The sequence below is a fragment of the Pogoniulus pusillus genome, chromosome 8 (genome assembly GCF_015220805.1).
Source record: "Pogoniulus pusillus isolate bPogPus1 chromosome 8, bPogPus1.pri, whole genome shotgun sequence".
NCBI classification, from domain to species: domain Eukaryota; kingdom Metazoa; phylum Chordata; class Aves; order Piciformes; family Lybiidae; genus Pogoniulus; species Pogoniulus pusillus.
The window spans coordinates 18,536,973-18,550,094 of NC_087271.1; the positions used below are offsets into that span (position 1 = coordinate 18,536,973).

Sequence of the window (13,122 nt, forward strand, 5' to 3'; positions counted from 1 at the left end):
GTTGAAGATAATCATGAAAGCAACATATTTTAAATGTTACTTGCCTTATAGATTAGAAGATGACTCTGTGGATATCTTTTTTTTTTTTTCCTTTCTCTCTTTCTTCCTTTCTTTTGTACATATTTTTTTAATATATATATATATATAAATGTCTCTCCTCCATTCTCTCCCTCCCCAAACCCTGTCACCCATTTCACAAACTCTTGAATATGCAATTTATTTACCCTGCAGAACGTTGCAGCCGACAACAACAACCCCCCCCCCATGTCTGAACAAAGTTTGTTAATTCTGTCCATGAGAACCACATTCAATACCCCATTGAGTTGCAATTGAAATGTGATTATTATTATTATTATTAATATTATTTTTTTTCTCCTTGAAAATAAACAAACCCAGTAAAACAGCATCTTCTCTGCATGGATTTTGCTTGGATGCGCAGGAAGATCCCAAAGGAGCTGGGCAGAGCTGTTAGGGGTTGCCATAGCCCTGGCTCAAAATGTTATTGTTGCTGGAGCTAGCTGCAGCTTTCCTAGCCTGGGGACAGCTTGGGGGTGGCATGGGGGAAGGTGTGGGGTTCACAGGGATGGGGGAGAGCTTGAAGGGGTCATACAATCATAGAATGTCAGGGGCTGGAAGGGAGCTTGAAAGCTCATCTGGTCCAGCCCCCCCTGCCAGAGCAGGATCACCTAGAGCAGATGTGATGGTTTGGGTGTTCCCCGCCCCCCCTCCCCCCAACTTTGGAAATCACCCAGACTAGACTCAGCCAGCTCTGGAAATTGAATGAAGCTTTTATATTTACAGCTTAGTAGAGCTGTAAATATAAAAGCAGAGATTTACAGTGTACACAGCTATATACAGAAATATACAAGGTAAAAGGTAATACAGAAACACAACTCCCCTCCCAGAAACCTGAGTCCCCAGGAGGGGCTCCCAACCACCCCTTCACCTTCCCCCTGCCCCTCTCAACCTCACCCCAGTCCCAAGGAAGAATGGAGGTTCAGCCAGGGGGGTTTAGAAGCAAAGTGGATTAGAAAAGAAACAGGGGGTGAGGTTAGCAAGTGATGCAGCTCGGCCAGTTCCCCAGCAGAAGTGGTTATCTATGGCTTTATTTGTTGTTGCTATATATCTCAGCAAGCCTATGAGGGAAGAAGACATCACCATTGTTTCCCTTTCACAGCCTGTGATCTAGTTCTTCTCACCAAAACGTTCTAGCCTGCTTCAAACTAGCACAGCAGATCACAGAGAAACGTATCCAGAGAGTCCTTGAATATCTCCAGATATTCACAGCCACCCTGGGCAGCCTGTCCCAGTGCTCTGTCACCCTCACAGGGAAAAAATTCTTTCTCAGGTTCACATGGAACCTCCTATCTCTCAACTTCCACCCACTGCCCCTTGTCCTGTCACTGGGCATCACCCAGCAGAGCCTGGCTCCAGCCTCCTGGCCCTCACCCTGCACATCTTTATAAACATTAATGAGGTCACCTCTCAGTCTCCTCTTCTCCAAGCAGCACAGCCCCAGCTGCCTCCTAACAGAGATGTTCCATTCCCTTCAGCATCTTTGTGGCTCTGTGCTGGACTCCCTCCAGCAGTTCTATGTCCCTCTTGAACTGGGGGAGCTCAGAACTGGACACAGTACTGCAGTGTTGCGGAGTGGCCTCAGCAGGGCAGAGTGGAGGGGCAGGAGAACCACTTTCGACCTACTAACCACAGCCCTTCTAATCCACCCCAGAATGGCATTGGCCCTCCTGGCCACCAGAGCACATTGCTGGCTCGTGGCCATCCTTCCAGCCACCAGGACTTCCAAGTCCCTCTCCCCTTCACTGCTCTCCAGCAGCTCAGTCCCCAGCCTATACTTATCTCTGAGGTTGTTCTTTCCCAGGTGCACAACTCTACCCTTGGCCCTATTGAACTTCACACAATGTCTCCCTGCCCAACTCTCAGCCTGTCCAAGTCCCTCTGAATGGCTGCACAACTCCACTGTGGCAGCCTCGCTGCCCAGCTGGGTGCCATCAGCAAACCTGCTGGCAGTGCACTCATCCCGCTCCAATAGTGACCCCTGAGGGGCTCCACTAGTCACAGGCCTCCAGCTGGACTCTGGCCCATTGCTAGCAACTCTCTGACTTCTCTTTCCTTTAACCAGCTCCCAGTCCACCTCACTACTCCATCACCCAGCCCACACCTCCTCAGGGACGCATGGGTGCTGTGAGGGTATCAGGGATGGTGACTGGCAGGGCTCCAGGGCACCCATGCAGGACATGTCAGGCTTGTGGGGCACACAGGGGATGGACACATACGTCATGACCTGTGGGGTCCATGGAGATCACAGGGAGCATGGGGACCTGTGTGGGCTATAGGGTCACACAGTGATCTGTGGGGTCCATGGGGATCCACAGGGGTCACAGGGGACCTGTGTGGGCTACAGGGTCACACAGTGATCTGTGGGGTCCATGGGGATCCACAGGGGTCACAGGGGACCTGTGTGGGCTACAGGGTCACACAGTGATCTGTGGGGTCCATGGGGATCCACAGAGGTCACAGGGGACCTGTGTGGGCTACAGGGTCACACAGTGATCTGTGGGGTGTGGGGATCCACAGGGGTCACAGGGGACCTGTGTGGGCTACAGGGTCACACAGTGATCTGTGGGGTGTGGGGATCCACAGGGGTCACAGGGGACCTGTGTGGGCTACAGGGTCACACAGTGATCTGTGGGGTGTGGGGATCCACAGGGGTCACAGGGGACCTGTGTGGGCTACAGGGTCACACAGTGATCTGTGAGGTCCATGGGGATCCACAGGGGTCACAGGGGACCTGTGTGGGCTACAGGGTCACACAGTGATCTGTGAGGTCCATGGGGATCCACAGGGGTCACAGGGGACCTGTGTGGGCTACAGGGTCACACAGTGATCTGTGGGGTGTGGGGATCCACAGGGGTCACAGGGGACCTGTGTGGGCTATAGGGTCACACAGAGATCTGTGGGGTGTGGGGATCCTCAGGGGTCACAGGGGACCTGTGTGGACTGTAGGGTCACACAGTGATCTGTGGGGTCCATGGGGATCCTCAGGGGTCACAGGGGACCTGTGTGGGCTATAGGGTCACACAGTGATCTGTGGGGTGTGGGGTGTGGGGATCCACAGGGGTCACAGGGGACCTGTGTGGGCTATAGGGTCACACAGTGATCTGTGGGGTGTGGGGTGTGGGGATCCACAGGGGTCACAGGGGACCTGTGTGGGCTATAGGGTCACACAGAGATCTGTGGGGTGTGGGGATCCACAGGGGTCACAGGGGACCTGTGTGGGCTATAGGGTCACACAGTGATCTGTGGGGTGTGGGGATCCACAGGGGTCACAGGGGACCTGTGTGGGCTATAGGGTCACACAGTGATCTGTGGGGTGTGGGGTGTGGGGATCCACAGGGGTCACAGGGGACCTGTGTGGGCTATAGGGTCACACAGTGATCTGTGGGGTCCATGGGGATCCTCAGGGGTCACAGGGGACCTGTGTGGGCTATAGGGTCACACAGTGATCTGTGGGGTGTGGGGATCCACAGGGGTCACAGGGGACCTGTGTGGGCTGTAGGGACTCTGGAGGCCGTAGGCACACAAGGGGTCTGTATACAGGGGCAAAGGGGACTCTAGGGGTCTCTAGGCACATACAGGCGCTTGTGGAGGCCCTGGGAGGCCGCAGTGGCCAGGGGGACATTTAAAGACTGTGTAAAGCCTTGGGAGCCATGTGGAGGCGGCAAGGACCTCCCAGGAGCCAGGAGGGGGTAAGAGAGCAGCGCAGACCTGGGTAGACACTGGGAGGCCGCAGGAGCTCTCGGGCACCTGCGCGGACCCAGGGCGGCTGCGCGGACCCCGACGAGCAGAGCGGAGCCATGGCTGCCGCTGCGGGCTGCACCGGCCCGGGTTCGGCGGCAGCGCAGCGACCGGCGCCGCCCCGTGGTCAGCGGCAGACGGGTGCCGGCTTCCCGCCCTTCCGCCTGCCCTCAGCGACCGGGCGGCGATGGATGGCGGCGGCGCTGGCAGCGACCCCCGCCCGGGTGAGGTCCCGGGGCCGGGTGGTTCGGGGCGGGGTGAGGGGCACCTGCCAGGGGCCCTCCTCTGGCGGAGGCATTGCCCTCAGAGTCCCGAGCCTAACCTCTTCGCCTGCCCTTCAGCACCCGCCGGGCGCTTCCCGCTGGCGGCGGTGGATGAGATCCTGAAGGATGTGCTGGGGAGCTACCTGGAGGAGCAGCCCTACGAGCCAGCCCGGTGCAGGGAGCTGGCGGAGGCCATCGCTGAGGTACCGCTAGGCTGGAGGTGTCAGGAGGCCATTTTGTCCTCTTGCCTCCATGGGGGCGTCAGGGAGGTGGCCATGGGGGCCGGGAGTCCACAAATACAAGGTGAAAAAGAACTCCCGGGGGACCTTGGTGCTCCTCGCCGGCAAGGAGCACCAAGGGTTGCTCTACAATGGGTGAGAGTTTATATATGAGTTGGTGATGTGGTTTGTTGGAGCTGCAGTGGCCCTGGTGGAGCACACAGCATCACAGAACTGGAGAGCAGAAGGGCTGGGTGGGAAGTTGGAAGGCACTTCTGGAGATCATCCAGTCCAAGCCCCTTGCAAAAGCAGGATCCCCTAAATCACCCAGAAACACATCCAAACAGCTTTGGAAAGCTTCCAGATAGACTCCGCAGCCTCTCTGGGCAGCCTGCTCCAGGGCTCCAGCACCCTCACAACAAACAAGTTTCTCCTCCTGCTCACATGGAACCTCCTGGGTTCCAGTTCATGCCCACTGCCTCTTGTCCTGTCTCTGGGCACCACAGAGAAGAGTCTGGCCCCATCCTCTTGTCCCCACAGGTCCTTAAGCTCTTGCTGAGCATTGAGCAGATCTCTCAGGCTGCTCTTCTGCAGGCTCAGCAGCCCCAGGGCTCTCAGCCTTTCCTCCTCACAGAGGTGCTCCAGGGCCCTCAGCATCTTTGTAGCTTGAACTGTTTTCAAAACCCAGAAAGGTGGATGAAGCTGCAAAACTGAATTGTGCTTTATTTTCCTCTGGGCAGCCTGCTCCAGTGCTCTTCCACCCTCAAAGTGTTTTTCCCCATATGTTTGTGTGGAACCTTCTGTGGTCAGTAAAAACTCCATGCTATGGCTGCCCCGCCCAGAAATGCCATTAATGACTTGGAAGTATACATCAGATCTCTCCAAAATGGCATTAGGATTGATTCTAGGATTGACATTAGGGTGCCTCCTGGGTTGGATGAGGGCTTGAGTGACCTAGTCTCATAGAAGATCTCCCTGTCATGGCAGGGGGGTTGAGACTCGATGATCTTCAAGGTCCCTACTAACCCACACCATTCAGTACTTGTTGCAAGAGCTCTATAGAAGCTTGTGCTTCTCTGACCCAAAAAAACATCCCCCTCTAAAAAGAGCTCACCACTTGTGTCTAAATGTGGGGTTTTTCTTCCTCTTGCAGGTTATTAAAGCTCGTGTAAAAGAGCTTGTGACCCCCAGGTACAAGATTGTTGTGGTGACAACCATTGGGCAGCTGAATGAGCAGAGCATGCAGATTGGCAGCAGGTGCCTGTGGGATCCTGCAAGCGATACCTTCTCGTCGTATGTGTTCAAGAGCCCTTCACTCTTTGCTCTTGCAAATGTCTATGCTGTCTATTTTGAATAAGAGGTAGTTAGAGAATTGTAGAATTGTTTCAGTTGGAAAAGACCTCTAAGATCATCGAGTTCCAAGTGTTAACCTAACACCACCAAGGCCATTAAACCATGTCTCAAATTTCCATGTTGAGTCTCTAACAGCAGGAGAAATGAATGTTCAGCCTAACTCTTCCTGTTTCTGGCGTTGAAAATAGTTGTGAAGAGCCAGGGCAGCTTTCACTTGGTCTGAAATGTGATTGTGCCTTGGTTTGGCTGGGATAGAATTATAAAGCAGCCCTGATCTGCATGTCATTAGCAGCTTCCAGAAGGTCATGACCTTAAGCTGGGAGGGGCAGGAGTCAGGGCAGGTGCCCTGAGCTGGCTACAGGTGTGTCTCCCACCGTAAATGTCACAGTCAGCACAAAGGAGAAGTTCCTTGAGGATATGGGTTTCTCTAGCTCCTCCTCCTCTCAAGGGTCACCAGCCCTGGAGGGACGTGATGATCATCCTGCTCCTGAGGTTGCTGACGACCATGTTCACTGGGCTGAGTATCACTTTGTGTGCTTTATATTGGCATTAACATTAGCTTGGTTGTTGCATTAAATCTCTCATTTCACCTTGTGGGTCACCTTTACTTTTCCTGCTCCCCCTTCCTGGCTGGAGAGGGGTCTGTGAGTGATAGAGCAGCTTCCCTGTGGCTGTGGCTTTGTGCACAGGCTGTGTTCCAGCAGCAGCTTGGTGCTGCAGCTTGCTCTGCTCTGTCTGGGGGTTGGAGGGATCCCTAAACACTGTCCTGCTGGGATCAGGGACGTCTGGGAGGCTTTGTGGTGAGAGAGTAGCAGGGACTGTGGAAGTTTGGGGCATTGCTTGCAGGAGACTGCCCCTGAGTGCTGAGAAATGCCCTGAGTGAAGAAAAAGTGGCTGAGAAGGTGGCTGATTCTCCTTGGAGGAGGCTAGCTCAGTCCCACAGAGTTTGTAATCAAGAGAAAAATGTGATGGAATCATTTGTGTTGGAAGAGAGTTTTAAGTCCAACTGTTAACCCAGGTCTCACCACTAAACCATGGCCCTCAGCACCACATCTCCATGGCTTTTCAATCCCTCCAGGGATGGGGACTCAACTACTGTGCTGGGCAGCCTGGGACAGGCCTATGACAACTCTTGAGGGGAAAAAAAATGTTCCTCATGTTCAAACTAAACCTCCCCTGGCACAATTTCAGGCCATTTTCTTTCTATCACCTGATACTAGAGAGAAAAGACCAATCCCCACCTGGCTCCAACCTCCTTTCAGGGAGGTTGTAGAGCATAATGAGGTCTCCCCTCAGCCTCCTCCAGACTGAACAACTCCAGTTCCCTCAGCTGGTCCTCACCAGCCCTGTTACTCAGACCCTCCCCCAGCTTCATTGCCCTTCTCTGGACTCAGTCCAGCACCTCAAAGTCCTTGGAGTGAGGGCTCAAAAGTGAACCCAGTTTTAGAGATGTGGCTTCACCAGTGCTGAGCGCAGAGGGACAATCCCTGCCCTGGTCCTGCTGGCCAGACTCCAAATTCCATCCTGCTTAGAGATCCAGGAGGTGTGGACCTTTGTGTTACAGACCCATGACATGCCGCACGGAGCTCTCTGCTCTGCCTTGGGTTTATTCTCATTCATCAGTTGTGGTTTGTGCCCTGGTCACCCACACAGGTGGTTGGCACCATGATGTTTTACTCCAAGAAGGCTGTGGCAGGGGAGCTGGGCAGGGAGCAGTGTGCTCTAGCAGAGGGAACTGATCTCTCTCTCGCTGCAGCCGATGCTGCAGCAGGATGTGGTCAGCAGCTTGGCCGCTTCACGCTTCTTGAGCGCAGATGATTTGCTCTCTGCCTTGGGCTGCAGCTCTGTGTCCTCTGTCTCCAGCCTCTGCACTGCGGACGTCGAGAGGTCAGTGTAACCCTTGGTGTCTTGTGAGAAAAGTAGGGGCTTGTCACCCTCTGTCACATAGAAATCAGGAGTTAGAGATTCACAGAATCACAGAATGTCAGGGGCTGGAAGGGACCTCCAAAGCTCATCCAGTCCAACCTCCCCTGTCAGAGCAGGATCTCCTAGACCAGATCACACAGCAATGCATCCAGGCAGGTTTTGAATATCTCCAAAAGGAAGACTCCACAACCCACCCTGGGCAGCCTATTCCACTACTCTGTCACCCTCTCAGCGAAAAAATTCCTCCTCATGTTCACATGAAACTTCCTATGCCTCAGCTTCCACTCACTGCCCCTTGTCCTGGCACTGGGCATCACCCAGCAGAGCCTGGCTCCAGCCTCCTGCCGCTCACCCTGCACATCTTTATAAATTCATGGGAGAGCTGATCATGTTTACTAGAAAGAGAGACCCTCTGTGTTTGGGTGTGAACAACAGAGAGGTTCTGTGTCCAGAGCAGGGCAGGGAAGCTGTGAAGGGTCTACAGCTGGGTAGCCATAGACTGAGGTCTCCCCTCAGACTCCTCTAGGCTGAACACCCCCAGGGCCCTCAGCCTCTCCTCACCAGACTTCTTCTCCAGACCCTTTCCCAGCTTTGTTGCCCTTCTCTGGACAAGCTCCAGCCTCTCAGTGTCCTTGGAGTGAAGGGCCCAAAACTGAACCCAGAATGCAAGATGTGGCCTCAACGGTGCCCAGTATAGGGAGACAATCACTTCCCTGCTCCTGCTGGCCATGCCATTGCTAACCCAGGCCAGGATTCTGTTGGCCTCTTTGGCCAGCTGGCCCCACACTGGTTCATGTTCAGCCAGCTGTTGACCAACACCCTTAAGTCTTTCTCTACTGGGCAGTTCATAGGGTTGCCTCCCATAGGGTTGTTATGACCTGGGTGCAGGACCAAGCCCTTGGCCTTGTTGAACCTCAGCTTACTGGTCTCAGTCTGTGGATCCAGCCTGTCCAAGTTCCCCTGTAGAACCTCTTCCCCTCTGCCAGATCATCACTCCCACTGAGCTTAGTGTCATCTGCAAACAGAGTGCCTTAATTCCTTTGTCCAGATCATCAGTAGAGACATTAAAGAGGTCTGGCCCCAGTACTGAGCCCTGGGGAGCACCACTTGTGACCAGCAGCTACGCAGAAGTCCTGCTCCTGTCTGCTGCCCTGTTTATTTCCTTTTCTCTCTTTTATTTTAGCTTACCAGAATACAATTTTCTATCAATGGCTGAGTTTTCTGACTCCATCTACAATGTGCTGGGAAATCTAAAGCTGTCCAGCCTGGTGAAGACGCTGAAATTGCAGAGTGTGTATTTGATGTACTCTAATTAGGGTATTAAGATATAATAAGGTTTTTGGGGGTTGTTTGGAAAAGAGGTAAAGGACAATGGTGAAACTCCTGGGTTGAGTGTGGCAAAGCTTGTCTCTGGCATTTCAGATGGAGATTTTCAGGGACAGCTTTGGACTTCACTCGTGGTTGACATGGAAAATCTTCATCTAAATGGCTTTTAGTTAGCAAAGTAGCAACAAGGAAGAGAATCCAGTCACGCTTTGCCTGGAGGGGATGTGATCCTGAGAGCTAGATGAGCCTTGCAGGGGTGATTAGCTTGGAGTGTGTTAAATGGTACTCACCAAACAGGTAATGATAATCAGTCAAGTGCCTTTTCCACCGAGAGCCTCCGCAGGTGAAGACAACAGCTCGGACGAAGTCCCTGCCGCAGAGCTTCACGGTGGTTCCTTCACCTCTTCCTTCTCCTGCTGCAGCCAGGGCAGCCAGCAAGGCCAGCAGCAGCAGCAGCATGCTCCTCATCCTCTGAGGCTCTGTTCCCAACAAGAGGGCTCCACGAGAGTGAGGTGAGGAGCTCTAAGTCCTCTCATTTATACCGAGGGCTTGCACGCTCCACCAAGCAGCCTCTGGTTGTGAGGATGACTTCATGTTTGCTGCAGGCCACTTAATCACCTGTTCCCAGTGGCATCTGAAGTGCCTGGGGCTTTCATTGCCATCTCTGTCAGGTAGTAAAGACCACTTGAGACTATGTCACTGCCTTACTGGAGGGACAGGGTCACTATAACATGTTTATAGGGTACATCTTGGATCAGAGCCTTAATGTGTGTGTTCTGCAAAAGATGATTTCTAGGTAATGATTTTGTCTCTTCCTGCTCAGCTCTGCTACCACAGCCTGGGGCTCTCTCATGCCTCTTACCACACTTCAAGCAGAATCAGGTCTTTTTCTGCTAAAGATCCTAAACTAAAAGGCAGTCGACTTCCTCCAGTGATGTCTGCAGCCACATGCTTCTTTCTTACTCTTGACTTGTTCTTTTCCTATAGGTATTTCTGCTTGTCGATATTTAATGAATCCTGGAGTCAAGAGGATGGGGCCAGACTCTTTTTGCTAGTGCCCAGTGACAGGACAAGGGGTAGTGGGCACAAGCTAGAACCCAGGAGCTTCCACCTGAAGAGAAGGAGAAACTTGTTTGTTGTGAGGGTGCTGGAGCCCTGGAGCAGGCTGCCCAGAGAGGTTGTTGGAGTATCCTTGTCTGGAGAGCTTCCAAATCCACCTGGTTATTGAGATGCTGGGCAAGCTGCTGTGGGTGCCCCTGCTTTAGCAGAGAGGTTGGACTGGATGATCTCCAGAGGTCCATTTCAACTCCCAGCTCCCACCACACTGGGATTTGATGATCTCCTTGTCAAGCTAGATGATCATGGACTCTTCAGTGTTGGGCAGTTGCTCATGAGACAATCAGGTACTGAAGGGGTTCGGTGGCAAGTGTAGGTGTCATGTGCCTCTGCTGTGAGGCCTGTGGAGGTAGCCCTTGATTGTAAATGCTTTAAAAGATAGATGGAGGCTCTAAAGCAAGCACAGAACAGCTATAGAACTATAGAATCATACAATGGTGGGGTTGGAAGGGACCTCTGGATATCATCCAGTCCAACCCCCGTGCTAAAACAGGGGCACCCACAGCAGCTTGCCCAGCAGCACAAAGCCCAGCTGATTTTGGAAGCCCTCCAGACAAGGATACTCCAACAACCTCTCTGGGCAGCCTGCTCCAGGGCTTCAGCACCCTCACAACAAAAAAGTTTCTCTTGGCTGTCCTTGACCTTTTGGTCACATCTGACAGGCAGAAATGGGTTCCCTAGGGCAGTGTCAGTGCACTCTGAGACTGGAGGTCAGCAAGGGTGATCCTTTCCTATTGCTTTGCATGCTGTTGGCAGCAATTGCTACAAGCTGCTATAAAAAATAATCTTGCAATAAAATGCCTTGAGGAGAAAATTTGGCCATTACAAGGTCAGAAATTCCTTGTTTGAGAACAATATGGATGAGGAGCTCTGGTGATCTCTAGCATTTCCTAGCACCACCAGTGTTTTCCAGCACCATAATGTTGCAGTTAATTGGTTTCCACGACGAACAGGGTGAATTAGGAGGTGTTCCAGCCTTGACAGAAAGCTCATCTTGCACCAGTCACAGGGGTGAGCAAACAGTGATGAGCACCCATGGAAAACACAGGGTGTGTTTGTTCAGAATTGTAATAATCATTAACAGGTGAATTGCCTTAATGGCTTTTTTGTCTTTTGAAATGCACAGAGATTCATTTTATGTCAAGGATAAATTCAGATGTTGGCTGTGAAACATGGGGGAGGCAGGAGAAAGTGACTGTAATGCCTCACAAATGGTCTTTAACTTCAGTGATGGGCTTAAATGTTGGATGTTTTATTGTCAGGCTAATGAGAGTCTGAATATGCTGGGTCTATAATAGAAACACTTCTCTCACTGCATCATGCTTGCAGGAGCAGGCAGCTGTTGTCTCTGCCAGCTTGGCAAAGTGTTTCTCTGCCAAGGTTCTGGATGATCCAGACCCAGAGCACAAACTGGAACCCAGGAGGTTCCATCTGAAAAGGAGAAACTTCTTTGTTGTGAGGGTGCTGGAGGCCTGGAGCAGGCTGCCCAGAGAGGTTGTGGAGTATCCTCCTCTGGAGAGCTTCCAAGCCCACTTGGCCTTTGTGATGCTGGGTGGGCTGCTGCGGGTGCCCCTGCTTGAGCAGAGAGGTTGGACTGAATGATCTCCAGAGATCTTCCAACCCCCACCATGCTGGAGTTCTGTGATGGGGAAATACCATCTGCATAGAATGCCAGGTTGGAAGTGACCTCAGGGATCTCATCAAGCAATAACGCTAGAGCCCAGATCTTAATTACTCTTCTGGAGAGATGCTTTATGTGTTTGATAAGCAATCAGTCTCTGAACATCCTCTGACAGTCCTCTAGTGGTTTGATAGATGATTTTTTTCCTGTTTCTTCTGATCTGCCCCCTAAAAAGACAGCACAGACAGCCAAACACTGCCTGCTTCCAACCAGCAGTGCAGGCTTGAGCAAGCCTTCCCTCCCTGTTCAAGGTCAGCTTGGATGAGACCTTGAGCTACCTGGACTTGTGGAAGTTGTCCCTGCCCATGCAACCAAATGATCTTGAAGGTCACTCCCAACACAAACCATTCTATGATTCTAAATAGCTCTCAACTCTGGTTGCTGGGAATGGGCTGGGTGGAGGATGATAGACTTTCAAAACCCACAGATCTGGCTTCCAGAGCTGCAAGAGCTAATCTTTGCTCCAGGACCACACTGTTCCCTTGGTTGAGGGGCTTTCAGAAAAGTGGAGCAGAGGGAACTTAAATTACAGTTCTACCTTGTCCTCATTTGTCAGGGGTCTGCACTTTGGCCTGGTGTGGAATGAGCTGCAGCTTACAAGAGCACCTAGTGCCACTCAGAGCTCAGCTCTCACTCTCAGATGCCATTTGTGGGATGATGGGTGAGGTGGATCTGGTGAAAAGTCCTTTATTTGCTCTGTGGTTTCACAGAGGAGGTACAGATGACATCAAATAAGGTCTTGAACTGTGTTACAGCCTTCAAAGGACCATATTGATTTGGGCATTTTTGCTTTTTTGGGCTACCCATGAAGGAAATACCTTGGAGGCAAAAAAGGGGAGGAAAGACCCAAGAGAAAAAGATCATGGAAGCCTTTCTGTCACCTCCTCTGTATCATAAGACAGCCCATCTATATATTAAGACTTCCAAGGGGAAATCTAGAAGTTTTTCATCAATACAATTTCAAAGATAAATTTTAATGATAGGAAAATAGTGAAGAGTTTATCTTAATACCACCAAAAATCCTTCTTGCTGCTGGCCAGCTGAGCAAGGGTATCATTTAGCTGCTTTTAAACAGCTAAAGCAGGACCAAGTATGTCATGTAAGGTACCAACCTGCAAAACAAGAGGGAAGAAAGAGCTGTAAAACCACAAAAGCCAGGGTAATTGCTGCATAGAACACAGAGAGTGACCTGAAAGTCCTGTTTATGAACAAAGAACAATGGTTTCTGCAGTGAGCATCCAGAGAGCAGGCAGCCCCAGAATCCCAGCATGATGGGGTTGAAAAGGACCTGTGGAGATCATCCAGTCCAATCCGCCTGCTAAAGCAGTGCACCCACCAGCAGCTTGCCCAGCATCACAATGCCCAGCTGGGCTTGGAAGCTCTCCAGAGAAGGAAACTCCACAGCCTCTCTGGGCAGCCTGCT

The 13,122-nt window shown here is 52.0% G+C and overlaps 3 protein-coding genes across 5 annotated transcripts in view; 1 reads left to right on the plus strand and 2 right to left on the minus strand.

Moving 5' to 3' along the window:
* The first annotated feature begins 3,728 nt into the window (after positions 1 to 3,728).
* DYNLT5 (dynein light chain Tctex-type family member 5) lies at positions 3,729 to 6,239 on the plus strand. Its single transcript, XM_064148257.1, has 4 exons — positions 3,729 to 3,767; positions 3,812 to 4,040; positions 4,158 to 4,282; positions 5,451 to 6,239. The coding sequence occupies exons 1-4, from the start codon at positions 3,729 to 3,731 to the stop codon at positions 5,652 to 5,654; spliced, it is 597 nt and encodes a 198-aa protein (XP_064004327.1). The 3' UTR covers positions 5,655 to 6,239.
* Positions 6,240 to 7,372: 1,133 nt separating this feature from the next.
* On the minus strand, positions 7,373 to 9,370 carry INSL5 (insulin like 5). The gene is made up of 2 exons (XM_064147461.1): positions 9,193 to 9,370; positions 7,373 to 7,587 (listed from the first exon to the last, which is right to left on the minus strand). The coding sequence occupies exons 1-2, from the start codon at positions 9,368 to 9,370 to the stop codon at positions 7,373 to 7,375; spliced, it is 393 nt and encodes a 130-aa protein (XP_064003531.1).
* Positions 9,371 to 12,657: 3,287 nt separating this feature from the next.
* Positions 12,658 to 13,122, minus strand: part of DNAI4 (dynein axonemal intermediate chain 4) — a 29,215-nt gene continuing 28,750 nt past the window's right edge. For all 3 annotated transcript variants that reach the window (XM_064147460.1, XM_064147459.1, XM_064147458.1), the window contains one exon: positions 12,658 to 12,811. In XM_064147460.1, coding sequence (XP_064003530.1) covers positions 12,767 to 12,811 — 45 coding nt within the window. In that variant the 3' untranslated portion in view covers positions 12,658 to 12,766. The remainder of the gene's footprint in view (positions 12,812 to 13,122) is intronic.

Bases quoted from the DNA above. Each gene is read 5' to 3' on its own strand.
- DYNLT5 (XM_064148257.1), top strand. From the start codon at position 3,729: ATGTGGAGGCGGCAAGGACCTCCCAGGAGCCAGGAGGGG. The intron at 3,768-3,811 runs GTAAGAGAGCAG...GGGAGGCCGCAG, and splicing joins CTCCCAGGAGCCAGGAGGGG to GAGCTCTCGGGCACCTGCGC. The intron at 4,041-4,157 runs GTGAGGTCCCGG...CCTGCCCTTCAG, and splicing joins TGGCAGCGACCCCCGCCCGG to CACCCGCCGGGCGCTTCCCG.
- INSL5 (XM_064147461.1), bottom strand. From the start codon at position 9,370: ATGAGGAGCATGCTGCTGCTGCTGCTGGCCTTGCTGGCTGCCCTGGCT. The intron at 7,588-9,192 runs GTGAGTACCATT...TCTATGTGACAG, and splicing joins TGATTATCATTACCTGTTTG to AGGGTGACAAGCCCCTACTT.